Source organism: Doryrhamphus excisus, chromosome 23, assembly GCF_030265055.1.
Source record: "Doryrhamphus excisus isolate RoL2022-K1 chromosome 23, RoL_Dexc_1.0, whole genome shotgun sequence".
Taxonomy (NCBI): Eukaryota; Metazoa; Chordata; class Actinopteri; order Syngnathiformes; family Syngnathidae; genus Doryrhamphus; species Doryrhamphus excisus.
In genome coordinates, this window is record NC_080488.1 from 1108103 (window position 1) to 1132356 (window position 24254).

At 43.6% G+C, this 24254-nt stretch overlaps 2 protein-coding genes across 3 annotated transcripts; both read right to left on the reverse strand.

The window, feature by feature from the left end:
- Positions 1–197: 197 nt before the first annotated feature.
- Positions 198–9048, reverse strand: p2rx3a (purinergic receptor P2X, ligand-gated ion channel, 3a). Its single transcript, XM_058063401.1, has 12 exons — positions 8915–9048; positions 7160–7295; positions 6887–6958; positions 5749–5818; positions 4296–4392; positions 4139–4216; positions 3935–4076; positions 2870–3006; positions 2701–2794; positions 2367–2432; positions 2211–2288; positions 198–915 (listed from the first exon to the last, which is right to left on the reverse strand). The coding sequence occupies exons 1-12, from the start codon at positions 9046–9048 to the stop codon at positions 787–789; spliced, it is 1233 nt and encodes a 410-aa protein (XP_057919384.1). The 3' UTR covers positions 198–786.
- A 3520-nt stretch (positions 9049–12568) lies between these two features.
- ssrp1a (structure specific recognition protein 1a) lies at positions 12569–22782 on the reverse strand. Of its 2 annotated transcripts, none has more exons than XM_058063889.1 (18): positions 22690–22782; positions 22038–22111; positions 21623–21808; positions 18830–18935; positions 17977–18170; positions 17799–17899; positions 17591–17720; positions 17342–17445; positions 17050–17178; positions 16736–16957; positions 16575–16647; positions 15639–15771; positions 15525–15570; positions 15316–15451; positions 15082–15249; positions 14079–14182; positions 13830–14016; positions 12569–12809 (listed from the first exon to the last, which is right to left on the reverse strand). In XM_058063889.1, exons 2-18 carry the CDS (start codon positions 22089–22091, stop codon positions 12744–12746), a joined length of 2139 nt encoding a protein of 712 aa, XP_057919872.1. In that variant the 5' UTR covers positions 22092–22111; positions 22690–22782; the 3' UTR covers positions 12569–12743. The 2 variants fall into 2 exon arrangements, with proteins under 2 accessions (XP_057919872.1, XP_057919873.1); XM_058063890.1 differs by lacking the exon at positions 22690–22782 and adding an exon at positions 22508–22668.
- Between the last annotated feature and the right edge of the window lie 1472 nt (positions 22783–24254).

The window sequence follows — 24254 nt, forward strand, 5'->3', positions numbered from 1 at the left end:
TAGTGCCGATTGGCTGGGAGACGTCACACGTCCCACCATGTGAAACACAGCCCGTTCAATGAAGAGACTGGTCACATGTTATTAATATTGCATTGAAGAGGAAGCACTGAAGGAGTTGGAGCACTTTATTGCACCGCCATTTCCATCACATGCAGGATATGGATTGTTGTGATCCAATTAGTGCATTAAACCTTGTGGCTAACTGCTGCCTATTCCCCCCCGAGGCCCGCCTTCAGCGTCCCGTCCGTGCTAAATCACCATCAGGGCCATAAGGAGGCTCTTATGCTGATCTCATGGTGACACATCGTGAAAGGCTTTCCACGCTCGGTGTGTGTTTAGCAAAGATAATCGCGTTATGATCGCAAATGAAACTGTGGATGTGAGAAATAAACAGAAATCCAAGGTTATTCTGCACTGGAGGAACCAACCAAGGAGGAGAAACGGTCCATTAGCGCATCACTGACCAGGAGAAGACTAATAACGCTCCATTTGGAAACCACACATCAATGCCGTATTTGTTTGCTTTTGGTACCAAGTGTTGGTCTTCTCATAGTGGCTCATTAAAGCTAAGCTAACACGAGACAGCTGTAATATGACAGGAAGTTACACGGCTCATTAGGAAACATCTTCATGGACCGAGCTCACCTTCACCTCCGCGGGCTGACGTATACGTTAAATATTCCAGGAAGTTGCTCTGCACTGCAGTCCGTCTACACAATTGGTTGAACAAAAAGCGCCTGATTCTCGGAGGGGAAAGCAGGGGGGGGGGGGGGGGGAGCGTCCCGCTCACACGGGCTGGTCAGCGGTGGCCAGGGAAATGGCGCCGGAGTCGCAGGAGCTCTTCATACCTTCTTTGATGGACAGCTGGCTGCTGGGGCTCCGAGCCAGGGACGCTTCTATCTGGGCCTCCGACACCTGAAGGCAACGCGTGAAACTGTCAATAATCATCCGGAATACCAACACAACAGCTTCCGCAGCGCATTCTGGGTAATGGGGGGTGTCCGAGCTGGAGATATGCAAAGTACTACAGTATATACGTATATAGTATATTTCAAGAAACTGCATCTCAGCAGTATGTGATATATTGATATCAACTTTTCATTTGCTAAGACGTTTCCAGCGGCTCAATCTTGCTACGCCGCCACAGATGCATTCCAAAGTTTGTCAGGAAGGACACGGAGCAGGGCACAGCGGCAGATATCTGCTGGAGTACAGTGCGCCATCTAGAGGACAGCATCTCACCCCTGCAGCGCACGTTTCAATATCAGATATTTGTGTGATATAAGTGTGGGAAACGAAGGGTCCCGCGGCGAGACTCGAGGAACATTCGAGGAACATTCAAGGAACATTCGAGGAACATTCAAGGAACATTCTAGATCAGGGGTGGGCAAACTTTTTGACTCGCGGGCCACTTTGATTTAACAAAATTGTCCCGGGGGGCCAGAATATATATTTAATACACACTATTTTACGCTTATAATTCTGACAGTCCGCATTGAATTATTAGTCTAATTTTATCTGTAAATCATACTGTCAGCTGTCACTATCAGACCACAGCAAATTACAAAATTTAATTTTACAGTTTTGTTTTTTCTGAATCAAACATCCGACTTGACTTATGTTGCCAGCTGTTGTTAAAATTGTTAAAATTTGAAATATTTAGAAGCAGTTGATGTTTGCTAAATAATCACTAATAAATACAATAAATCACTATATTGACAGTTACCATGGTACCCATTATGTCACGGTATGGTCATATCACCTCATACTTCGGTACGTGACAAACAAAAAAACAAACAAAAAAAAAACCTTAAACCATATTAGGAAAGCAGGAAGTGATCAAATTATTATGTCATTGTAGGGTCACATCACCTCGTACTTCGGTACGAGGTAAATTAATAAAAAAAAAACAAAAAAAAAAACCTTAAACTGTATTATGGAAAGCAGGAAGTGAACAAATGTAACAGTTAGTGATTGTAAAAGTACCAGATGGAGGGGTAGGATTTAATAAGCTTTGCTTCTTCCTACTCCTTTTGGACATGTGGAACTGTCAACTGATTATGTGATGCATTCAATTGTAATCTGATGCATGGTCAAATGAAATAAAACCATGACCATAGAAAGCAACTGGCGGGCCGGATTCAAACGCTTAGTGGGCCGCATGTGGCCCCCGGGCCGTAGTTTGCCCACCCCTGTTCTAGATCTTTTACCTCCTCAAATTTCTTGGCCTTGTACTGTTCTGCCCCTTTCAGGAAGTTGAGCAGGATGAGGTCACAGAGAACCGTACCCTGCCGAGAGCCAAAAACACAGATGACGTCCAAGCGACATGGACCAAGCATGCTCTTCCCGAGGAGCCTCCGACCTACCAGACCAATGGAGGTGAAGGCAGTGACCAAGTTGATCAACGTTGGGATGGTGTCAAACTTTCCCGCCTGAAATGAGAACAGTTTTGAGCCAAGGGATTTTCTTCCTGTGGTTTAACCAGGATGGAGTCCCGTTGATAACGGTACAATTAAAGCGGGGGTGTCCAACGTGCGGCTGGGGGGCCATCTGCAGACCACGGCTGTTTTATTATGGGTGGCTTTACAAAATATCGAAATGGCAAAGTTGCATCCTTTGACTTTACACCGCACGGCCCTAGCCGGACACCCCCGCCTTAAAGACTGGACTGTGGTGGACTGTAAGGTCCTCCTAACTCACGACGCCAGTGACCATCACGTCAAAGCGGATTGCAAAAGCCTTGTGCAGGGTCCGGAATTCCGTATTGTCTGGCGTCTTGAAATATTTGGCAAACCTGCATGAAGAAGGGAAAGCGAAAGCTTTAAAAGCCGCCAAGACCACACGGAAGATGAAGGAAGGAAGCGCCAACCTGAAGTTGAAGCCCTTGGAGACGGCGTTCTTGGCAAAAGGTGCATCCAGTCTGGTGAAAGAGTACTTGGGGGTACAATATTCAATACTTAGGTCCAGATTACACTTCCACTCAATGTTGATCCCTATTTCCCCTCCCTGAAAGACAAGGAAAACATTTAGGCTATTTAAAACCTTCTAAATACACTTTAACATTATTAGAGCCCTCCAGACATGAAATAACACCCCTATAGTCACCTTGATATGAATATTTTCCTCATACAGTAGACATAATCACATAAATTCAAACATGTGACATCAGAAAAACCTGTTTAAAACCTTCTAAATATACTGTAACATTATTAGAGCCCTCTAGACATGAAATAACACCCCTATAGTCACCTTGACATACCTATTTTCCCCATACAGTAGACATAATCGCAGAAAATCAAACATGTGACACCAGAAAACCTGTTTAAAACCTTCTAAATCACCTTTAACGTTATTAGAGCTCTCTAGACACGAAATAACACCCCTATAGTCACCTTGACATACCTATTTTCCCCATACAGTAGACATAATCACATAAAATCAAACATGTGACATCAGAAAACCTATTTAAAACCTTCTAAATATACTGTAACATTATTAGAGCCCTCTAGACATGAAATAACACCCCTATAGTCACCTTGACATACCTATTTTCCCCATACAGTAGACATAATCGCAGAAAACCAAACATGTGACATCAGAAAACCTGTTTAAAACCCTTCTAAATAATCTTTAACATTATTAGAGCCCTCTGCACATGAAATAACACCCCTATAGTCACCTTGACATACCTATTTTCCCCATACAGTAGACATAATTGCAGAAAATCAAACATGTGACATCAGAAAACCTGTTTAAAACCTTCTAAATCACCTTTAACGTTATTAGAGCTCTCTAGACATGAAATAACACCCCTATAGTCACACCGCCGCTTCCTTTCCCGTGTATAGTAACACTGGTATATCCCCATCCATTCCACTGTTTATGCATATGATGTTTAGTTTGGTTCCGATGTGAGAGCAGCAGTAGGAGAGACCTTCCGCGCCAGGCTGGCTACGTCCTGTCCGGTGTACTTCAGCACGTCTCCCACACGAAAGATGGGGCAGAAGGGGCTGGTGTCCGGGTGGTACGTACAGCGCTTGATCTCGTCTGACGTCATGTTGGACGGGAAGTTTCCTCTACAACAACATGGCACGCGGTCACCATGGAGACAAAGTCTGCTGCAGTGATGGCGGCCTACCTGATGACGTTGAAGAGAGGGAAGCGGATGCTGTTCTTGATGAAGATGGTGAAGTTCTCCACGTCCAGCATGGGCTGTCTGGGGGAGGACAGGAGAAGGGATGAGGATGGAGCTTGGGAAAGAGGGAAGCGACATTCAGCCTCGTCACGCTTCTCACTCGTCCACGCTGTCGTTCTCAGCCGGGCACCACCCCTCGATCTCACACTGACCGCCGGACTTGCTCGCGTTAGGAAGACAAACTCCCGTGATCCTTCCTGGGGGGGGCGGGGGGGGGGGGGGGCGGAGAGAGCAGAGGATGAGGACTTTGTTCAACTTTATGCTGTTTCTTTCTCTTCTTTACTTTCTTTAATATTTCATCTCCACTGTCATAAAATGGCTGCTACTTTCCTATTTTTGCAGCTGCTTTTTTAGTGTGGGTGTTTAATTGTATTTTAGCAATACAGATAAATAATCGCAGAAAATCAAACATGTGACATCAGAAAACCTAAAACCTTCTAAATACACTGTAACGTTATTAAAGCCCCCTAGACATGAAATAACACCCCTATAGTCACCTTGACATATCTATTTTCCCCATACAGTAGACATAATCGCAGAAAACCAAACATTTGGCATCAGAAAACCTGTTTAAAACCCTTCTAAATAATCTTTAACATTATTAGAGCCCTCTGCGCATGAAATAACACCCCTATAGTCACCTTGACATACCTATTTTCCCCATACAGTAGACATAATCGCAGAAAATCAAACATTTGGCATCAGAAAACCTGTTTAAAACCCTTCTAAATAATCTTTAACATTATTAGAGCCCTCTGCACATGAAATAACACCCCTATAGTCACCTTGACATACCTATTTCCCCAGTAGACATAATCACAGAAAACCAAACATTTGGCATCAGAAAACCTGTTTAAAACCTTCTAAATACACTGTAACATTATTAGAGCCCTCTAGACATGAAATAACACCCCTACAGTCACCTTGACATACCTATTTCCCAAGTAGACATAATCGCAGAAAACCAAACATTTGGCATCAGAAAACCTGTTTAAAACCTTCTAAATACACTGTAACATTATTAGAGCCCTCTAGACATGAAATAACACCCCTATAGTCACCTTGACATACCTATTTTCCCCATACAGTAGACATAATCGCAGAAAACCAAACATTTGGCATCAGAAAACCTGTTTAAAACCCTTCTAAATAATCTTTAACATTATTAGAGCCCTCTGCACATGAAATAACACCCCTATACTCACCTTGACATACCTATTTTCGCCATACAGTAGACATAATCGCAGAAAACCAAACATTTGGCATCAGAAAACCTGTTTACAACCTTCTAAATACACTGTAACATTATTAGAGCCCTCTAGACATGAAATAACACCCCTATAGTCACTTTGACATACCTATTTTCCCCATACAGTAGACATAATCGCAGAAAATTATATATATTATATATATTTTATTATAATTATATATATTATTATTGACATATATTGCAATAATGTTTATTTCCCAGACAAAAACAGGTAGTTACGCTCTCAAGTATTCCACCCGCACCCCCCCCCCCCCATCCCCAAAATAATAGGAAGATGTTTTACCATTAGTAAGGATGGAGCCTATGAATCGTTGACAGTCTTCGTCGTCGGAACAGTTATACTTCTTCCCAGTCTGAAAGAGACGAGACACGCTGGTGTCACCAAGTCCTGGCAAGATCACAAAACCTGCACGTGAAAGCGGCTGGAAACATGGCCACCGGTGGTGAAGACAGGAAAGCCTGACTTCCTGTCGAATGCTGCTTGTCAACCGGCATCACTGCTCAGACGGCCCAAATGAGCCCTGATTTACTTCCCATAGGTAGATAGCGAGAACCCCGCCCCCCACGGGTCCCTGCAATTCTCCATGTTGACGTCATATTTTTATCCTACTTTTTCTTTTTCACAATCAATCAGTCAATTAACTTCAGTTCTGAACCAAAACACCAAACATATTATTATTAATATTATTATATGATTTATTATTATTATATTATTTTAAAATGATTTGATGGCAAGTCAGATTCCAAATGTAGCAGCTGTTGAGGTCCTCATGCAAAACAGTAAATAATAATAAAATAATACAAATATTTACACTGCCGGTATGATCGATCACAACTCAAGTTGATTGACATTCATTCATTAATTTTCTACCGCTTTTTCCTCACGAGGGTCGCGGGAGGTGCTGGAGCCTATCCCAACTGTCTTCGGGCGAGAGGCGGGGTACTCCCTGGACTGGTGGCCAGCCAATCACAGGGCACATATAGACAAACAACCATTCACACTCACATTCATACCTATGGACAATTTGGAGTGGCTAATTAACCTAGCATGTTTTTTTTTTTGGAATGTGGGAGGAAACCGGAGTACCGGGAGAAAACCCACGCATGCAAACTCCACACAGAGATGGCCGAGGGTGGAAGTTGATTGACATATCTGAGAAAAAAAAAAGGAGAAGAAATATGGATCTGTTATATTTTTATAGCCGTTTTTGGGAGTAGACTTGAGGACCCAAGGGGGCAGGAAAGGGCGGTCGTCCTACATGCTAGCGACCACATGCTATTTATTTATTATGGAGGAGGGGGGGGGGGGGCAAACTAGGACATTAGATTAGATTATTTAGATTATCAGCACCCAGTCCCCCCTCCCCCGAGACATCAAACATCAGGTCTAAGGGAAAAAAACATATTTAATATTTTCTGACCTCTGCACAGTTTCCCTGGAACTGATTCTCGGTGATGATGAGTTTGGTCATGATGCAGAACACAGCGGCGCCCTGAAACACACGCACACACACACACACACACACACAAGTTGATGTATTTCTCAGAAATCGCCAAAAGGCGGGCCTTCCATCGAGCGCTGATGGCTTCTGATCAGTATTGATTGATGGGTGTGTGTTTCAGTTTGTGATGAAGCTGCGGTTTTATTGGACGTCACGGGGCGTGCCCACCCAAGCGTGGAGTGCTGGTCGCACCTGCTGTGGGAAGACGTAGTCGGCCACGTCCATGACGCGGTTGTGGTGGCCCCCGAAGCCCTTGACTTTGGTCATGACGGACGACTCGATGCCGGTGTCCGTCACCTGGTAGGCCTTCTCGTGGATGAACACCCAGCTGCACCGCACACGACAGATTTCACACCACAAGACACACATTTGTCAACGCCACGTATCCGCCCCTCACTTTGGATTCAGGCATACCATGAAAAGACACATGTATACTACTACAAATGTATACTTATTAAATAAGTCATCAAATAATACATCATTAATGATATATATATATATATATATATATATATATAGTAGTACTGTTTATGCAGTATAGCTAGTACAGCCATATACGGTATATGCAGTATAGCTAGTACAGCCATATACTGCATATGCAATATAGCTAGTACAGCCATATACTGTTTATGCAGTATAGCTAGTACAGCCATATACTGTATATGCAGTATAGCTTGTACAGCCATATACTGTATATGCAGTATAGCTTGTACATCCATATACTGTATATGCAGTATACCTAGTACAGCCATATACTGTATATGCAGTATAGCTTGTACAGCCATATACTGTATATGTAGTATACCTAGTACAGCCATGTACTGCATATGCAGTAGAGCTAGTACAGCCATGCACTGTATATGCAATATAGCTAGTACAGCCATATACTGTATATGCAGTATAGCTAGTACAGCCATATACTGCATATGCAGTATAGCTAGTACAGCCATGTACTGCATATGCAGTATACCTAGTACAGCCATATACTGCATATGCAGTATAGCTAGTACAGCCATATACTGCATATGCAGTATAGCTAGCACAGCCATATACTGTTTATGCAGTATAGCTAGTACAGCCATATACTGCATATGCAGTATAGCTAGTACAGCCATATACTGCATATGCAATTTAGCTAGTACAGCCATATACTGTTTATGCAGTATAGCTAGTACAGCCATATATTGTTTATGCAGTATAGCTAGTACAGCCATATACTGTATATGCAGTATAGCTTGTACAGCCATATACTGTATATGCAGTATAGCTTGTACAGCCATATACTGTATATGCAGTATAGTTAGTACAGCCATATACTGTATATGCAGTATAGCTAATACAGCCATTTACTGCATATGCAGTATAGCTAGTACAGCCATATATTGTTTATGCAGTATAGCTAGTACAGCCATATACTGCATATGCAGTATAGCTAGTACAGCTAGTACTGTATATGCAGTATAGCTCGTACAGTCATATACTGTATATGCAGTATAGCTAGTACAGCCATATATTGTTTATGCAGTATAGCTAATACAGCCATATATTGTTTATGCAGTATAGCTAGTACAGCCACATACTGCATATGCAGTATAGCTAGTACAGCCATATAGCTAGTACAACCATATAGTAGTATGTAGTATATATGTACTTAGGATGAGTACATGACATAGAATCCTATTAAATGAGATGTCAAGGAGCGTGTGTAATGTGTGTACTATTTTGGTATACTACTGCACTGTTGGTAATATTTCGCATTCAACATGGAGTTAAATATAACAAAATATTCATTTCTACGGGCTGCGCGGTGGACGGGTGGTTGGCATGTAGGCCATGTGTTCTCCCCGTGCATGCGCGGCCAACCCGTTGGGGCTTTGTTGCCGTCTAAAGGTCAGACAGGTCACCTGACCTCTCCTGAAAGTGGAACAGTAGAAGAAGAGGACTCACCCCACAAAGTACGTGATGATGAGGACTTGCACGATCCTGTTGATGATGCCCACAGACCAGCTCTTGACCACCACAGACTTGGTGGTCTCATAGGTGAAGAAGTCGGTGACCCAGCCCCACACCATGGAGCTCATGCTGGCTCAAAGTACTAAGAAAAGATGAGCGAGTACTGCAGTACAGCACGTACAAGTGTATTCCTTTCCTTTCAACACTGACCTGGGCTCAGCTTTATGGAAGACGCGTCTGATGGACGTCCCTCTTCTTCTCAGACTCCAACGCTGGACCTCCCCTTGCTTGGAGGGGAAGCTACTGGAGAAAAGGGTCCCTCCCTCTTTGTTCCTCTTCCCCCATTCACCACAACACCCCCCCACCCCACCCCCCAGGTCCCACAACAACTATTCTTCTACGCCATGAAAGCCGCTTCCTTTCATGTGTCTTCGTGTTTTTAACATTGAATATAAGGACATGTCGCCATTTTGGATGGATGGATGGGTGGATGGATGGGTGGATGGATGGGTGGATGGACATTCATAGGAATGTTTGCTGATGTCCCACAACACTGAAATTTCTGTAACGACTGATAACCAATAATAATAATAATAATAATAATAATAATGATAATAAAATAATATAAAAATGAAATGGGTTTTATGATAAAATCTAAAACTAAAAAACATAAAATAAAGTAATGAAATGCACATTAATTACATTACTAAAACAAAACATTGAAAAAAAAATACATAAATGAAGAAAACACCACAAAAATAACCCATAACCAAACATAGAATGAAAATGTAATTTTTTTTTTAATTCACATTGAATAGAAATAATAATATCATTTATATCATTTTCTGGTCAATTTAACATTCACTGTTCAATTTGGGCAGGTACACTGTGATACATATTTCTATGATTAGAAATATTCTTTATGACTAGTTGACCCATCATATGATAAAATGGCCGAATAGAAATATTCCTTATGACTGGTTGACCCATCATGTGATAAAATGGCCGAATAGAAATATTCTTTATGACTAGTTGACCCATCATATGATAAAATGGCCGAATAGAAATATTCCTTATGACTGGTTGACCCATCATGTGATAAAATGGCCGAATAGAAATATTCTTTATGACTAGTTGACCCACCATATGATAAAATGGCCGAATAGAAATATTCCTTATGACTGGTTGACCCATCATGTGATAAAACGGCCACACTGAATAGAAATATTCCTAGTTTTTGTTGTGCGTGTCGTTCCACTGTCATTTCGTCCTGAGGACCACGTCCATCAAGTTCTCCATAAAAGGCGTCCTTCAAGGAAGCGCTAGTGACGTCCCCGTGAAAGATGACACATCCAGCGGCAGTCCAAGAAACGGCATTCTAAAGTGGCCAAGAGGCGTCACGGTAATGCGGCACAAAGAGGAGCCTAATCGACAATCACTGTACATGATATACGATACCACCACTCATCAGCAATACTAATGCTGGAGATAACGCCGTGACGCCATGACAGCGTGTATGTGTGTGTGCGTGCGTCTTTGATGGGACCGTGTCATTTCTTAAGTGGATCCATTATGTTTGTGGTCAGTCATTTGCAACCTGATCCACGACCAAAGCCGCGTTCAGCGTCCGTGGTGGTATATGAAACTTCCTGCCACAGCTCGACATTTAAACAATTAGCAGACACTCACGCTTTAGCCGTCCGCATGCAAAGGAAGGTCAGGGGTCTTCTGTGACATCATCTCTAGGAAAGGGGAACCTACGATCTAGGACCTAGATTCTAGGACTGGAAGTGCAGGATATGGACGAGTAAAGCGGAAAGACCCAAATGTGATTATGGTCAACATGCTGTACAGTTGAGGGGGAAATGAAGAGGGTCACTCAGCAGGAAGCAGAGGACCAAGCTTCCTGTTGAGTGACCCTCTTCAGTTCAACCCTCAACTTATCTTCTCATAGAAAGTGGAGGGAGGCCAACCGCACACACACACACACACACACACTTAAAAACCAACCTCTTCAAGCCGCCTTTTAACAAACCCCCATGCACTTAGGCATCGCCAGCCAACCTCTACCACCAGTGCCGACGTCTATGTGGCCCTCCTGGTCGTTGTTAGAGCTCTCTCGCAAACCGCCCGCCTGTTTAATTGGGGCGGATGCACGATGCCAATGCTAAGGCATCCCACAGGGCTCTAGTTAAGAGCTTCCGGTCATGGCAGGAAAGGACACGTCAAGATGCTACATGTCCTGTGTTTGCTTTGTCATCTGAGACAAGATTTTGCTCAGATTTTGTCTAAGTTACATCACAGTGAAAGAGAAGGTGGGGACAAGTGTAAAATATAACACATGCTGTTGAATTGTTTGACTTTTGAAAAGTAGAACGATTGTAGAAATAGTTTGGAATATGAGCTGAACTGAAATGCTGCAGAAATAATTGAATGTTGAAACCTAAAATGGTAATACCTAGCATGACAGTGTTTATATATGTATTTACCCATGAAAATAGCAAAATATGCTAGTATGCTAACGCTAGCATGCTACCAATGCTAACCTCTAGCAGGTTAGTGCTAAGTGTTTATATATGTATTTACCCATGAAAATAGCAAAATATGCTAGTATGCTAACATTAGCATGCTACAAATGCTAACATATAGCATGACAGTGCTAAATGTTTATATATGTATTTACCCATGAAAATAGCCAAATATGCTAGTATGCTAATGCTAGCATGCTACCAATGCTAACATCTAGCATGACAGTGCTAAATGTTTATATATGCATTTACCCATGAAAATAGCAAAAAATGCTAGTATGCTAACACTATCATGCTGCCAATGCTAACATGTAGCATGACAGTGCTAAGTGTTTATATATGCATTTACCCATGAAAATAGCTAAATATGCTAGTATGCCAACACTAGCATGCTATCAATGCTACCATGCTAACACCTAGCATGATAGTCTTTCTCTTTGGGCTTTTCCCCTCAGGGGTCGCCACAGCAAACAATGTCCTCCATCCAACAGTCTTCTACATCGGTCTCTCACACCAACTACCCTCATATCCTCCTTCACTACATCCATAAACCTCTTTGGTCTTCCTCTAGGCCTCCTACCTGGCCCAAGAACTAATCTCTCAGTCACGGGAGTACAACCAGGAAGTAGTGGAGAATGACCCATGACCCGACAGATATGGACATTTCAGTGCTTGGTCAAGGAACCACTAGCTTGTTCTCATTGTCTGCTCGTAGCTTAGCAACTCAATCCCTCAACTCCTGTACTCCTTATACATAATTACAATTTAACCTTCTGCCCCCCCAAGATATATGGATACCACACACAGGTACTATATAGTACCATCCCACGCCATGGAGATGAGATGATTAGCCGTCATTTCCTTGCACGTGCATGCACCATTAAAGTAATGCAATTAAAAGGCAAGCATGAAATCTCATCTTTAGGAAATGGATGATGGATGGAAAAGGAGCAAGAAGGAACAATCAAGTATGTTTTATTTTTATTTTAAAATGATGGATTTTTTCAACAATTCAAGCCTGGAAATATAACAACAAACAACTGAAGACTGCACCTTTGTGTGCTACAGTGCTACAACAAATATCCATAAGAAGAACGAAAGGGGGGGGGGGGGGGGGGGGGGGGGGGTCAACTTTAGAAACATAAGAAATGCCACCATCCCGGTGAGAGGAAGTAGCGTATCCCGAGGCAAAACAGACAACTGCTCTTTTGGTTTTGTGTGTTTTGCTGTCCACCGGTGAGAGTGTGTAAACACTTGGTCCTTGGTTGTGTGTGTGTGTGTGTGTGTGTGTGTGTTCAGTCGGACTCTTCCTCTGAGCTGGCGGGTGAGGATGCGGCCTCCTCCTCCTCCTCTTCGGATTCCTAGTTTAAAATGAAAAAGACAACAACTGGAGTGAGACAGAAACGACGTGTAGCATGTTAGCATGTCAGCACCAGCATTCTTTTCTATGACATCCTGTTTCAACCTTCGTGTTCCCTTCCTTACCTTTTACACTTTAACTCCTTATTTCTAAAATCACAAATACTTCAACTTGCTGATATAGTTCATCTTCAAACAGCTAAAATAATGCATAAGGCTAAAAATAAGCAATTAGCTAAAAATGTCATCCAATACAGGAGAAATATGATATCACCTCTTTCGGTACGAGGTACATTATTTAAAAAAACACAGAAAAAAAAACTTAAACTGTATGATGGAAAGCAGGAAGTGAACAAATGTACCAGTTACTGATTGTAAAAGTACCAGATGGAGGGGTAGGATTTAATAAGCTTTGCTTCTTCCTACTCCTTTTGGACATGTGAAACTGGGAACTGATTATGGGATGCATTCAATTGTAATCTGATGCATGTTCAAATGTAATAAAACCATTACATTACCAGCATAGAATGTACATTAGTGACAGTAAATACAATGCGAGGTCATTCAATGCAAACATCCTTACATTCAGTCATCGAGAAAAGGGATGTACGACGGATGTAGGCAGCTAAGCTAACGTTGCTTCAGTAGTACGTGGTACTATGTGTCCCTAGAGCCCGCTTGTGAGAAGAGAGGCTCAAACTGTTGCTTTCCTGAGCATGGACGTGAGACCGCCACTGACACGCCCCTAGCTAGATGTATACGCCCACAAACGAAGGACAGCGACATTAAGGAAATGATTGAAGCAGGCTTCGCTACACATCCTGAAAGAAAGCCTGGTGCTCTGCTTACCTGTGTGGATGTCCTTCTCAGTAAGATGAAGAGAAGTTGAGGTTTTCTTTACGGGATTCGTTATGCTTTTTAAGCGATGGTGAGTAACCCGACTCGCGTCTTACTTTCGACCGCAGACGTCCGGGAAATTCAAGAAAGCCACAGATGAAGTTTATATGATAATGGACGCTCACCTTCTTCTTCTTCTTCTTCTTGGACTTGCTTTTGTGGTCAGAGTCGGACGAGCTCTCCTCGCTGGTGTCGATGAACTCTTTGCTCTTGAAGCTTTCGTTGCCGCCGCCGCCGCGCTCCCGCTCCTTGTCTCCTCCTGAAGACTTCCTCTTCTTCTCCTCCTTCTTGCCTGCAGACCTCTTGGCCTCCCTGGTGGGTTGAGCGGGTGAGAAAGGTCCCAGAGAAGGGTTCTGGTCTGAGGAGAGTCTTACTTCTTGGAAACTGAGGACTCGCCGCCGCCGCCGCCGCTTTCTTTGTACTCTTTCAGTGCAATGTCGTACTGCCTCTTGGCTTCTCCTGCCTTGGTTTCCCATTCCTGAAGGAAACAAAGAACATGAGCAGGACATTCAGCACAACAAGACCGAGGCTGAGCACTGTGGACACGGGTGGGACTTAGCATGCTATTGATAAGCGAAATGACAAGCTAGGAATGACTAAAAGACAACGACACGTCTTATCTGTCTTCTTTAGGGTGACGCGAGTGCTGGAGCCTATCCCAGCTGACTTTGCGTGAGGGGCGGGGCATAGCATGGTGGCCAGCCAATGGCAGGGCACCTGCAGGCAATCAATCATTCAGCAATCCAGCAATGAAGCTAACGTGCATGTTTTTGGAATGTTGGAGGGGAACTGGAGTACCCGGACCAAAAATAGGGATTCGAACCCAGATCTTCCTGATCTCCTGGCTACATGGCCTAACCACTCAGTCACCGTGCGGCCTCTAAGACACATTTTTTTGGTGTTAAATAATACAATAATTGTTTGATGATGTAACAATTTTGTATAATAACAAAATAAAATATGTAATTCATTGAAATATATGATATGAATTTCATAATATAATACAAGTTTCAGAATATGAAATTTTTGGACTATGAAATGATTGTAATAAATGAAATCCTAGCTGTCTTACAGGGAAAGATGCCCTGCCGTGGATATTCCACATTTGCAGTGTGGCCGTTTCATATATTTAGTTTCATATATTTACCGTATGATAATCTGTGCTTTTCCTCCATTTTTAATCATGCTTTCAAGCGGCCATCATGAATAAATAAAAGGCTTTCCTAAAGTCATGAATTCACCAAAAACAATGGCTTCCTTTAAACCAATCATTTAGTGTGCTGGAGTTCATCTCCAACCAGAATGTAAACAAATGTAGGACAGCCATGCTGTACGTATATAGAACAGCAAACACCTCCTTCCTCCTTGCTCCCTCACCTCCTTCTCGTCTTTGCCCAGCTGCCTCCACATCTCTCCAGCCTTCTTGGAGATCTCCGTGACGGAGATGCCGGGGTTCTCCGACTTGATGCGCTCTCGGCTGGAGTTGAGCCACAGCATGTAGGCGGTCATGGGCCTCTTGGGGCCGCCCGTGTCCTTTTGCTTCTTCTGCAGAAAAGGAAGCACTGTTAGGGGACTGCTGCTACATAGGACTGCTGCTCCTCGCTTCCTCACCTCTTTGCGTGGCTTTCTTTCCTTTCTCTCCTTCACCACTTTGGCCTTTTTCACTTTCTTCTTCTTTGGACTGTCCTCCTCGCTTCCACTTCCTGCTTCATCGCTGCTGTCGCTGGCGGACGCCTTGCTGTCGTATCTGACGGCGGCGGCACAAATGTCATGAAAACAATCAAATGCATTTCATTTCTCCAAAAAAGGCTTCTCCTTACTCCTCGGCAATGTCGTCGTCCTCCTCTCCGGGGTTGAAGGACTCATCTACAGAAGGTAACAGGACATGAAAGTCATACTCGGAATCACGCTCATCAGCGGCGCCGTGCACTCACCGCTGCCGCTGTCGGACTCATCGCTGTCGTTGCCCTCCTCTCGGATCTTGCCCTCGGCCTTCATGCGCTCCAGGTAGGCGTCGTGCTGGTCCTCGTCCGAGTCGCTGTACTCGTCGATCTTGCCCTTCATGCCCTGCGAGCACACACCGGTCAGAACCGCTAGCCACAATCCACCACTCGTGGAGACCCGCCGCCACCGCCACCGCACACCGCCACCAAATACATCAAACCAATTTACAGCTTGTTTTTCTTCAAAACTGCTGTTCAATTTGCTGCCCTTTCTTTGATAAGAACTTTTTAACAAAACAAAACTGAGAATAAACTACGAGAATAAAGCCAAAATAGGACGGACATGAGGTCAGAATCACGACGAGTACATCTAAAAGAAGAAGTTGGAATATTTGGAAATACGAGACAAGCACCATTCAGTCGCCTTCTTAGGAGGCCGACTCGGTTGAGCCAGTTGCCATGGTGACAAAGGTTCTTAAAGCGCCGCCATGTCAGACAGACCAGAAGCATGACTCTCTATGCCGTTGTTGTTGTGTTACTGCACACCAAAGGCCCCGTCCCGCCCAGTAACCACTTGGCGGGATTGAAAGACACACAGGAAGTTATCCGTCACACTCCCACTCCAGCTCCCACTCCCACTCCAGCTCCCACACACCAGCCAGCAGCATTGTTAGTCCTGATGCACGCCCTGATTGTTTCCAGTCCGACACAACGCTTTAGAAGAGCCAACCAGAATGTTACAATCGAGAATTTGGGTCTGAATTCCAGGCAACACGCCATGCAAGCACGAGTCACGCCAACCGCAAGACGACCATACGCACCTTCTTCTACAAGGGAACCAGCACGCACACACACACACAAATACAGGAGAAGTTGTCAATGGGTGGGATGGGATTGTGTCCAGGATGGAGACTACACCGGTATTACCTCTTTGAAGCCTCTGTTCTTGATGTTGAGCTTCTTGGCGTTGACAAAGTCGAAGAGTTTGCCGTACTCCTCCCTGGAAGAGCAGAATGATCCAAGAGGTTTGAGATGTTTGGGTGAAGCGGTGCCACCATCAGCGTGACGTCCATGTGACATGAGGTCACCTCTCTATGCTGCTGAAGGTGTACTGGTTCCCCTGCTTGGTCTCAATCTCAAAGTCGAAGGAGCGAGTGGTCGTGGTGCCTCGGGCGAAGTTGACGCAGGAGATCTCCTCAAAGCGCAAGTGCACGGGGGGCTTGTGCACGTAGATGAAGCCCCTCTCCAGGGGATAGAGGAGGCCAGAGGACGCCTTGTAGGAGCACGTGATGCACTGAGCACCTGAGTGGCTGAGCAGAAGATGTGCAAGGGCGAGGTCATCGATCTAAAACAGACGTAGCGATGTATGATATGTATGTGTTTGGGGGTGGGGGGGGCGTACCCCTGGAAGTTTCCAGGTACGGTGATCTTTCTGTTGACCAGGGCCTTCATCACCCTGCTGACCATCTCGTACAGCGAGCCAGACATGTTCTTGCTGAGTTTGCCCTCAAAGCGACGCTCCACATCGTCCCTGTCAGACACACAAGACAAACTACTGGCAACAGGATCTTTGCTGCCCCCTAGTGGACACGAGTAATAACATCATTTGCTATCTAATGATCTGTTTTGAGTGGCAGTCAGAAAGGTAAGCATTTCAGCTTCTTCATGGAAGTATCTGCAGCACATCAACTTACTCGCTCATGTTGAGAGACAGGTTGATGGTCTCTTCTTTGGAGAAGAGCAGAATCAGGAAGTGGTAGCGCGTTTGGCCCTGCTTGATGGGAGGATCCAGACTGATCTACTCCAAAAGACGAGAGGACCAACGTGAGCACAACAAAAAAAGGTCAAAGCATGCAAACTTTCACTTTCCCATTCTGATGCGCAGCCTTGAAGATCGTTCCATACGGATATCCATCAGCACCATTCATATTTTACCGACTTACCACAAAGAACATCTGCCTCTGGTCCTTGTGTGGCAGCAGGAACAGACGAAGAACGGTCGTGTAGGGAATCTTGTAGTCAAAGGTCTTCCCGTGGAGGTGGAGGAAGGTTGGGTAGATGCGGATGTCATATCTGACAGGAAGTGATGCAGGTGTTGGATGCTGACCACTGATGTGTGACAACATGACGAGAGTGCGGACGCTCCTCTACCTTCCTCTGGGCGTAAGACACTGCAGCTCTTTGAAGATACACACAGCGTCTCCTGTTGCCTGGATCACGTCGGCCTTGGAGAGCACGTTCTGGGCGAAGGCCTGAAAGGGAGGAGCACGACGCTTTTCAACCGCTGGTCTTTTTTACGAGAAACGCAGCGGCAGGAACGCCGCCTCACCTCAACCGGGTCCTGCCGCTCGTCGGCCTGGCTGGGCGGGACGTAGAAGCGGACCTCCATGAGCGACACCTCCGTGTCGTCGTTCTGGTGGAACTCCAGCGTGACTTCGTTCTTGCCCGTGGCGCACTGAGAGACGTTGGCCAGTGGGATCTCGAAGGCTGTGTTGTCATTCACGTCGAACGATAAAAGTGGCCCTGCGGAGCAGATTTGAAATATTAAAGTAATACTACTGTTTTTTTTTAAGTTGTACTACTGTAGTAGGAGGAAACTAAATATCCATCCATTCCATCCATTCATTTTCCTCCGCTCCGTTAGGGAAGCCCAGACTCCCCGGTCCCCGGCCACCTCCTCAAGGCGTTCCCAGGCCAGCTGTGAGACATAATCCCTCCAGCATCTCCTAGGTCTGCCCCGGAGCCTTTTCCCGGATGGGCATGCCCGGAACACCTCACCAGGGAGGCGTCCGGGAGGCATCCGGACTAGATGCCCGAGCCACCTCAAGTGGAACATTTGTTACAACATGGGAATAAAGTCAAACTACGGGAATAAGTCCATATTAAAAAAAATTGTGATTTCAGAAGAAAGTTGAAATATATGGAAAATTTAAAAAAATCAGCAAAAATGGGTGAAAAAGAGACAAAATTTCATACAAATGATGGTCTCTTTGGTGTATATGACAAAGCTAAGATGCGTTTTTCCTCCTGAAATATTCCAAAGTGGTCCTTCCTCCTTTCATGTTCACTATGTGACTGGCCTGAACCAGTTTGGACACCCCCGACGTACCGTGCACCATCAGGGGTGTCCAGAACACCAAGGAGAGATTTGACATTTACGGGTGAGAGCTGCAGTTCATTACCAGAGAATTTGGCCGTTCCCCAGTTCCATCCCTTCACGCACATGTCCTTCTCCGTCAGCTCCACGCTGTAGTTTGCTTTGAAAAACTCTGAGATCTTCTCAAAGTCCTGATGCAAGGAGACAGACACGGAGGGTTACAAAAGAGAGCGAGTCAGACCTTAGCAAAACACATTTCCTCACTCACTAAAAAAAATAAAAAATAAAAGAGTGGACGAGGGCTCGGGGGGCTAATTAAATCAACACGATTATAACCACGCCTGTCGCCGGGGCCTCCCAGGACCACAGGAGGTGAACATCATCCATCTAGCTACTTTGTCCTCATCTCAGTGCCGCTGCTGACAGAGTTTATTTAGATTGCAGGGACAACACACACAGAACGCCGAACACACACATGTGGAAGTGATTGGGGGAGCGCACGGAAGGAGGGCGAGCGAGAGAGAGGGAGAGAGAGAGACAGTGAGAAAGAGTTTCCACACCTGGATACGTGTGTAAACTGTCTGTGAGCTCGTTACTGCTAATTAGAGGCCATGTAATCAGCGGTCTGTTTGCTAGCCCGGATCAAGGCCACCAAAACTAAAATGGTGCCAGTGTTTCCCACAACTGTAGAGTTGTTGTTCTTTAAATCGGAATAAATAGACATCTCAGAACAAAAACAAACGGCCAGCATGTCTTCTACGCTTGAGTGACGCAAATGCTAACATTTACATACTAATACACGCATCCATTATTTGAATTCATGTATAAATGGTCACCGTTTCCTGGTCGAAAACATTATCGGGAAAGAAAAAACACATTTAAACAAATTATTTACATCTCATTTTCTCTGATTATATCTACTATATCGGCTAATACAAATGTAAAGGTGCCTATAGGGGTGTTATTTGATGTATAGAGGGCTCTAATGTTAAAAAAAGAAGATTGCAAACAGGTTTTCTCTGCCATAACTACAAAAATATTCCATTTACGAGTATGAAAACCGTGATAAACCAACGACCAATACCTACAGCATGAGTAGCAGGTGCAGTACTTTTTACTTGTTTACATTTTTTATTTGAAAAGGTTTCGGACATACGAGATGAAAACAAGAAGAGCGAGCGTGCTTATACGCTCATCATGCCGTCATTTAGAATTAAAGGTGTGCTAACTCAGCAACATCTCACAGGAGGATACGTTACAAGGATATCCAAACATCACAGTGTCTGCACGGCTAACCCTCCAATCACACTGACCAATTACCGACGCCGGCTGAGGGATAAACAATGACATCACGCCCCCGGTGCCTGACGACGTGAAGATTTATCTCCGAAAGGCGTGCTGATTAACCCCAGGAGACGCCGCTGACGCCACCTCGGGTTATTATACTACTGGCATCTTGACAGTCTCTGTGCACGCACGGAGGCGACTCAGAGAGGGGAGGACAAGAAAGACACAGGAAGATAAAAACTAAATTATTCCTCCAGCCGTCCGAGCCAAATTGTTTCGGTGAACTGACATAAACACCGACTTCCATGAGCGCTGTGATTAGGCTGTTTATGCAGCACATGTGGGAGTGCCGCGGTCGCTCATTAATCCTATTAAGCATGTGGGGGCAGCACGGCGGTTCTCTTTGGGGTTTCTCCATGGAGTTAGCGTGGTGTCCATGGATATCAATCTGATATCAGCGCGAGTCATCCAAACTTTTGACTTATTTTGTAGTATGTTAGAAAAGGCCTGATCAAGTGCTATGACTCAAGGTTCGAGGTGCTCAAGTCAGCATTTAAACCGGACTTTACCCACCACCGACAGCGTAATGCTAACGTGAGAGTCTATCTTTTTTTTTTTTTTTTTCCCTTTATTTGGGCAAATATGTGAATCATTACAGTGCATTTCTTACATCAATCAAAATATAACTTTCCATTATTTACATTTGTATTCAACTATCTGATCCCAAGCCCAAAAGGAGTAGGCTGAAGCAAAAGCTTATAAATGCCTACCCCTTTTTGCAGGATATAATCATGTTCATGCCACTGTCTTGTTTCCCCTGTTATTATTTTCATTGTAATATTATTATCATTATTATCATTGTTGTTAATCTTTATCATTATTACCATCATTATAATCATCATTAATATTACCATTTTCATCATTATAGTTAAAAATTGTGATTTTTTTATTTTTAATTATTTAATTTTACAGACTTCATTGCTTCTTGTAGAGTGTAGAGATTTCATCTGTTATTACTGTTATTATCTTACCTCATTTATGTCAACGATGCCCCATCTTCTGCTATTATACGGGGTAATACAAGTGTAAAGGTGACTATAGGGGTGTTATTTCATATCTACAGGGCTCTAACAATCCTAACCATATTTAGGCCATAAAAAGTTAAAGCATCAGAGTTTTGGATGGATACATTCATCTACAAAGCACCAGCCACTATGTCAATGTCTACTATTTATTATCGAAAAACTGAAACCAAGTGCTCTTTAACAACAACTTTGTCTGCATAGGCCATTAGACGATCACATGGACTCCATCCGGAGTCAGAGTGTTTATATTGGCTAGTTTAGACAGACTGGTATTGGATTGGGACAACCCTAAATTGCTGTTTGTTGTCAGTGGACAGTAAATCGATACAACCTGCGCACTGACTACTCTAATTATATCCACATTTTCCACAACTAGTCTAGCATTGATCCTTATGAAGATCGCCTGCAATAAAAATGCATTGATTGAGTAAAAAAAAAAAAAAGTAAAAAAAGAGTTGCCCAATGTCTCCTTTAAACATAGAACTACTTGGAGAAGGTGCGCTCACCGTGTCCCTGAAGCCGTCATATTTATAGATGTGTCCCGCACTGGTACTCAGTTTGATACCGTGACCTAAACACACACGTCGCCACTGAGCCAGGCTGAGTTCGGCCGAAGGGATGTTGTCCACTTTTCCCGTCTTGCTGCTCTTGTACACCACGTTCTGCTTGCTGAAGCGCAGTCGCCCGTCATTCTGCAGAAAAACAAAATCAAGTCATGAACTACAGTAATTTGATTGTAGGGTTTTTGGAGTTTAATACAAAGTGTTTAGATAGAACTACTACTATAGCAGTATATGGTCACCGTTCACGATATCAAGTATACCGCATGATCTAATAGTACAAGAGTGGTATCATCCAGCTAATTGACATCATATAGCATTAAAGTCCGTTTAAAAAGACAACAAGTGTTTGGATACTGACCCAAGAACCTTTGACCTCCTGATAAATCTCGTTGAACTCCAGTGTGTCTCCCATCTCGACTACAGGCTGATGCTCTAAAGACAGACACGATACAATGTCTTAAATACATACCACAGTGTTTTAAACAGGTGCAGAGTACATTATGTTGGTGATACACAGCAGCAAAGGAGAGGACATCTTTCCAGTGAAACAATATTGTGTCATTCCTTGTCAACTTGTCGTTTTCTTCAAGTTTAACATTTTCCCCAATTCAGCGCAATGCTCCAAACAACATAACCTTTACACATGTAGTATAAACGTATAAATACAGTAAGAAACCCTCAAGTTTACTTCTGCGAAGCTAACAATAGCTAAGCTAACTTCCATGGGGATGCGATTGTTTTTACGATGGTTGTGAGGTTGCTGTCTGAACGCCTGCTTGGCTGTACATGGTTTTAAAGCACCGCCCGGTTAGGACACCACAAGCTTACCAAACAAGCGCTCCGGAGAGAAAGCAAGGCCAGTGCAAAGAAACCAAAAAATGCTATCCTGAATCAAATCAAGACTGTAAACTGAATGAATAAGCAGAGAAAACGCCCGTGTTAGTTTCGAAGATTAGACATTTGTCTACGGTTAACCATCAAACGTAAGTTATAGAAAATGCAAATCCTACTGTCAACGTGATGAGAAGGTCGGCCTGTTTCCCGCGTGTAGCATCCGGAGCTAGCCCTACGTCACCGGAAGTATTTTTTGTATTCATTTCCGGTGCTACGATGAACGCGTCAAAGTGCTACATTTTAATGTGAAATTATGCATGAAATTACATTAAAAACATTGGATTGTTTGTAGTTGTTCGCATATTTTATAAAACCTAGTTTTAAAGTGAAATGTTATTTTTAAGTTCAATTTTAGTCGTAATGGAGTCGTGTATTGCAGTACTACTACCTTCCACTAGATGTCACTAAACCCTCTCATGTAAATATGTCACAATGTAACTCAATTTGAAGACCTTATTCTGAAATCAAAATGGAAATAAAAGCATGTTTTAAGCGTATAATTCAGTTGATTATTTTTAATCATGGTGTAATAATGAATTACATGTAGGTATATAACGAAATGTGCAAAGATCATTCACGTTTACTGCCAGTATTTGTGTACCTTAAATTATGAAAGAAGTGACTGTACAAACAGAGAATGAAACTGAAAAAAAGCAGGATTGCTGTGACACATGCGGCAACTAAAATATGGCATAATGTCTTGCTGAAATAATTATAGTTACTGTCAGTGGTGCTAAAACCCTGCATCCTCCCAAGCTGTTTTCTTCCTCTTTGTGGGAACCCTTTGACTCACTGAGCCTGCTGCTTTTTGGGAGGTCTGTCTGGTGCATGGAGGCCGCCTTGTTTTCCATCCTTGATTATAATCAGTTCACATCATTTGCAGGCCATCTAAATCCTGCAATACAAAGCTGCGAGCTGAGCTGAGCTGAGCTGAGCTGAAACACACTTTGGAATATATTTGTGTTTACGGCAGCATGGGAGCATTTTGTGCCTCACATAACATGTATATTAATTATTATTATGGGATCATTATTACTGTATATATATGTTTGATTTATTAAAAAAAATATTTTTTCAACTTTTCAAATTTTTTGTAGTATTTTTGTCTACAATCTCTTGAGAAAATGAAAAAATAAAGCAACATTTTTTGTATTATTGAGTTCTCCTGGGTAAAAACAATACTTTTGTTGGTGTCAAGAAATATTTTTCATGAAACGTTTTGTGCACTGGACGATGAATGAAAAAGAAAATCTTCGTCCATGTAGTCTGATTTTCGGCGGTGTCATATGAGGAACGATTCTGCAAGCAGCCGTTCCTTGCTTCTTGGTTTCTGCACACGGGCGTCTGCATCTGGTTGCATCAACCTTCTTTGTGGTTCCACTTGTCCCTGACTGAGGACAAGGTTCGGACAAGGTGGATCTGGCTTTTCCACACACAAAGAAATCCCAACTTTGTGGAGGATGTGGGGTGCGTGAGTGCAGGGAGGGGGTTCCAGGGAAGAGGATTAGACATGAAACGGCCGCAGTCGATGTGAATTGAAGCCGATGATGATGAGCTCATGGAGACGGAGATGAGTTGAGACAAGTCCCGTGGTTCGGAGGCTCGGCGCAGTGGAGCTGGTGTGATGCGTCAAAGCCGGTGAATCAGCCGCGAGGAGTGAAAAAAAGGAAAGAAGAGAGAG

Coding starts and splice junctions, on each gene's coding strand:
- p2rx3a (XM_058063401.1), bottom strand. CDS start 9,048: ATGAGCTCCATGGTGTGGGGCTGGGTCACCGACTTCTTCACCTATGAG. Junction 4,217..4,295: donor GAGAACGACAGCGTGGACGA/GTGAGAAGCGTG, acceptor GTCCTCCCCCAG/ACAGCCCATGCTGGACGTGG. Junction 2,289..2,366: donor CCTTCACCTCCATTGGTCTG/GTAGGTCGGAGG, acceptor GGCTCTCGGCAG/GGTACGGTTCTCTGTGACCT.
- ssrp1a (XM_058063889.1), bottom strand. CDS start 22,091: ATGGGAGACACACTGGAGTTCAACGAGATTTATCAGGAGGTCAAAGGT. Junction 15,772..16,574: donor AGAACAGAGGCTTCAAAGAG/GTAATACCGGTG, acceptor GTGTGCTCGCAG/GGCATGAAGGGCAAGATCGA. Junction 15,452..15,524: donor GACGACGACATTGCCGAGGA/GTAAGGAGAAGC, acceptor CGCCGCCGTCAG/ATACGACAGCAAGGCGTCCG.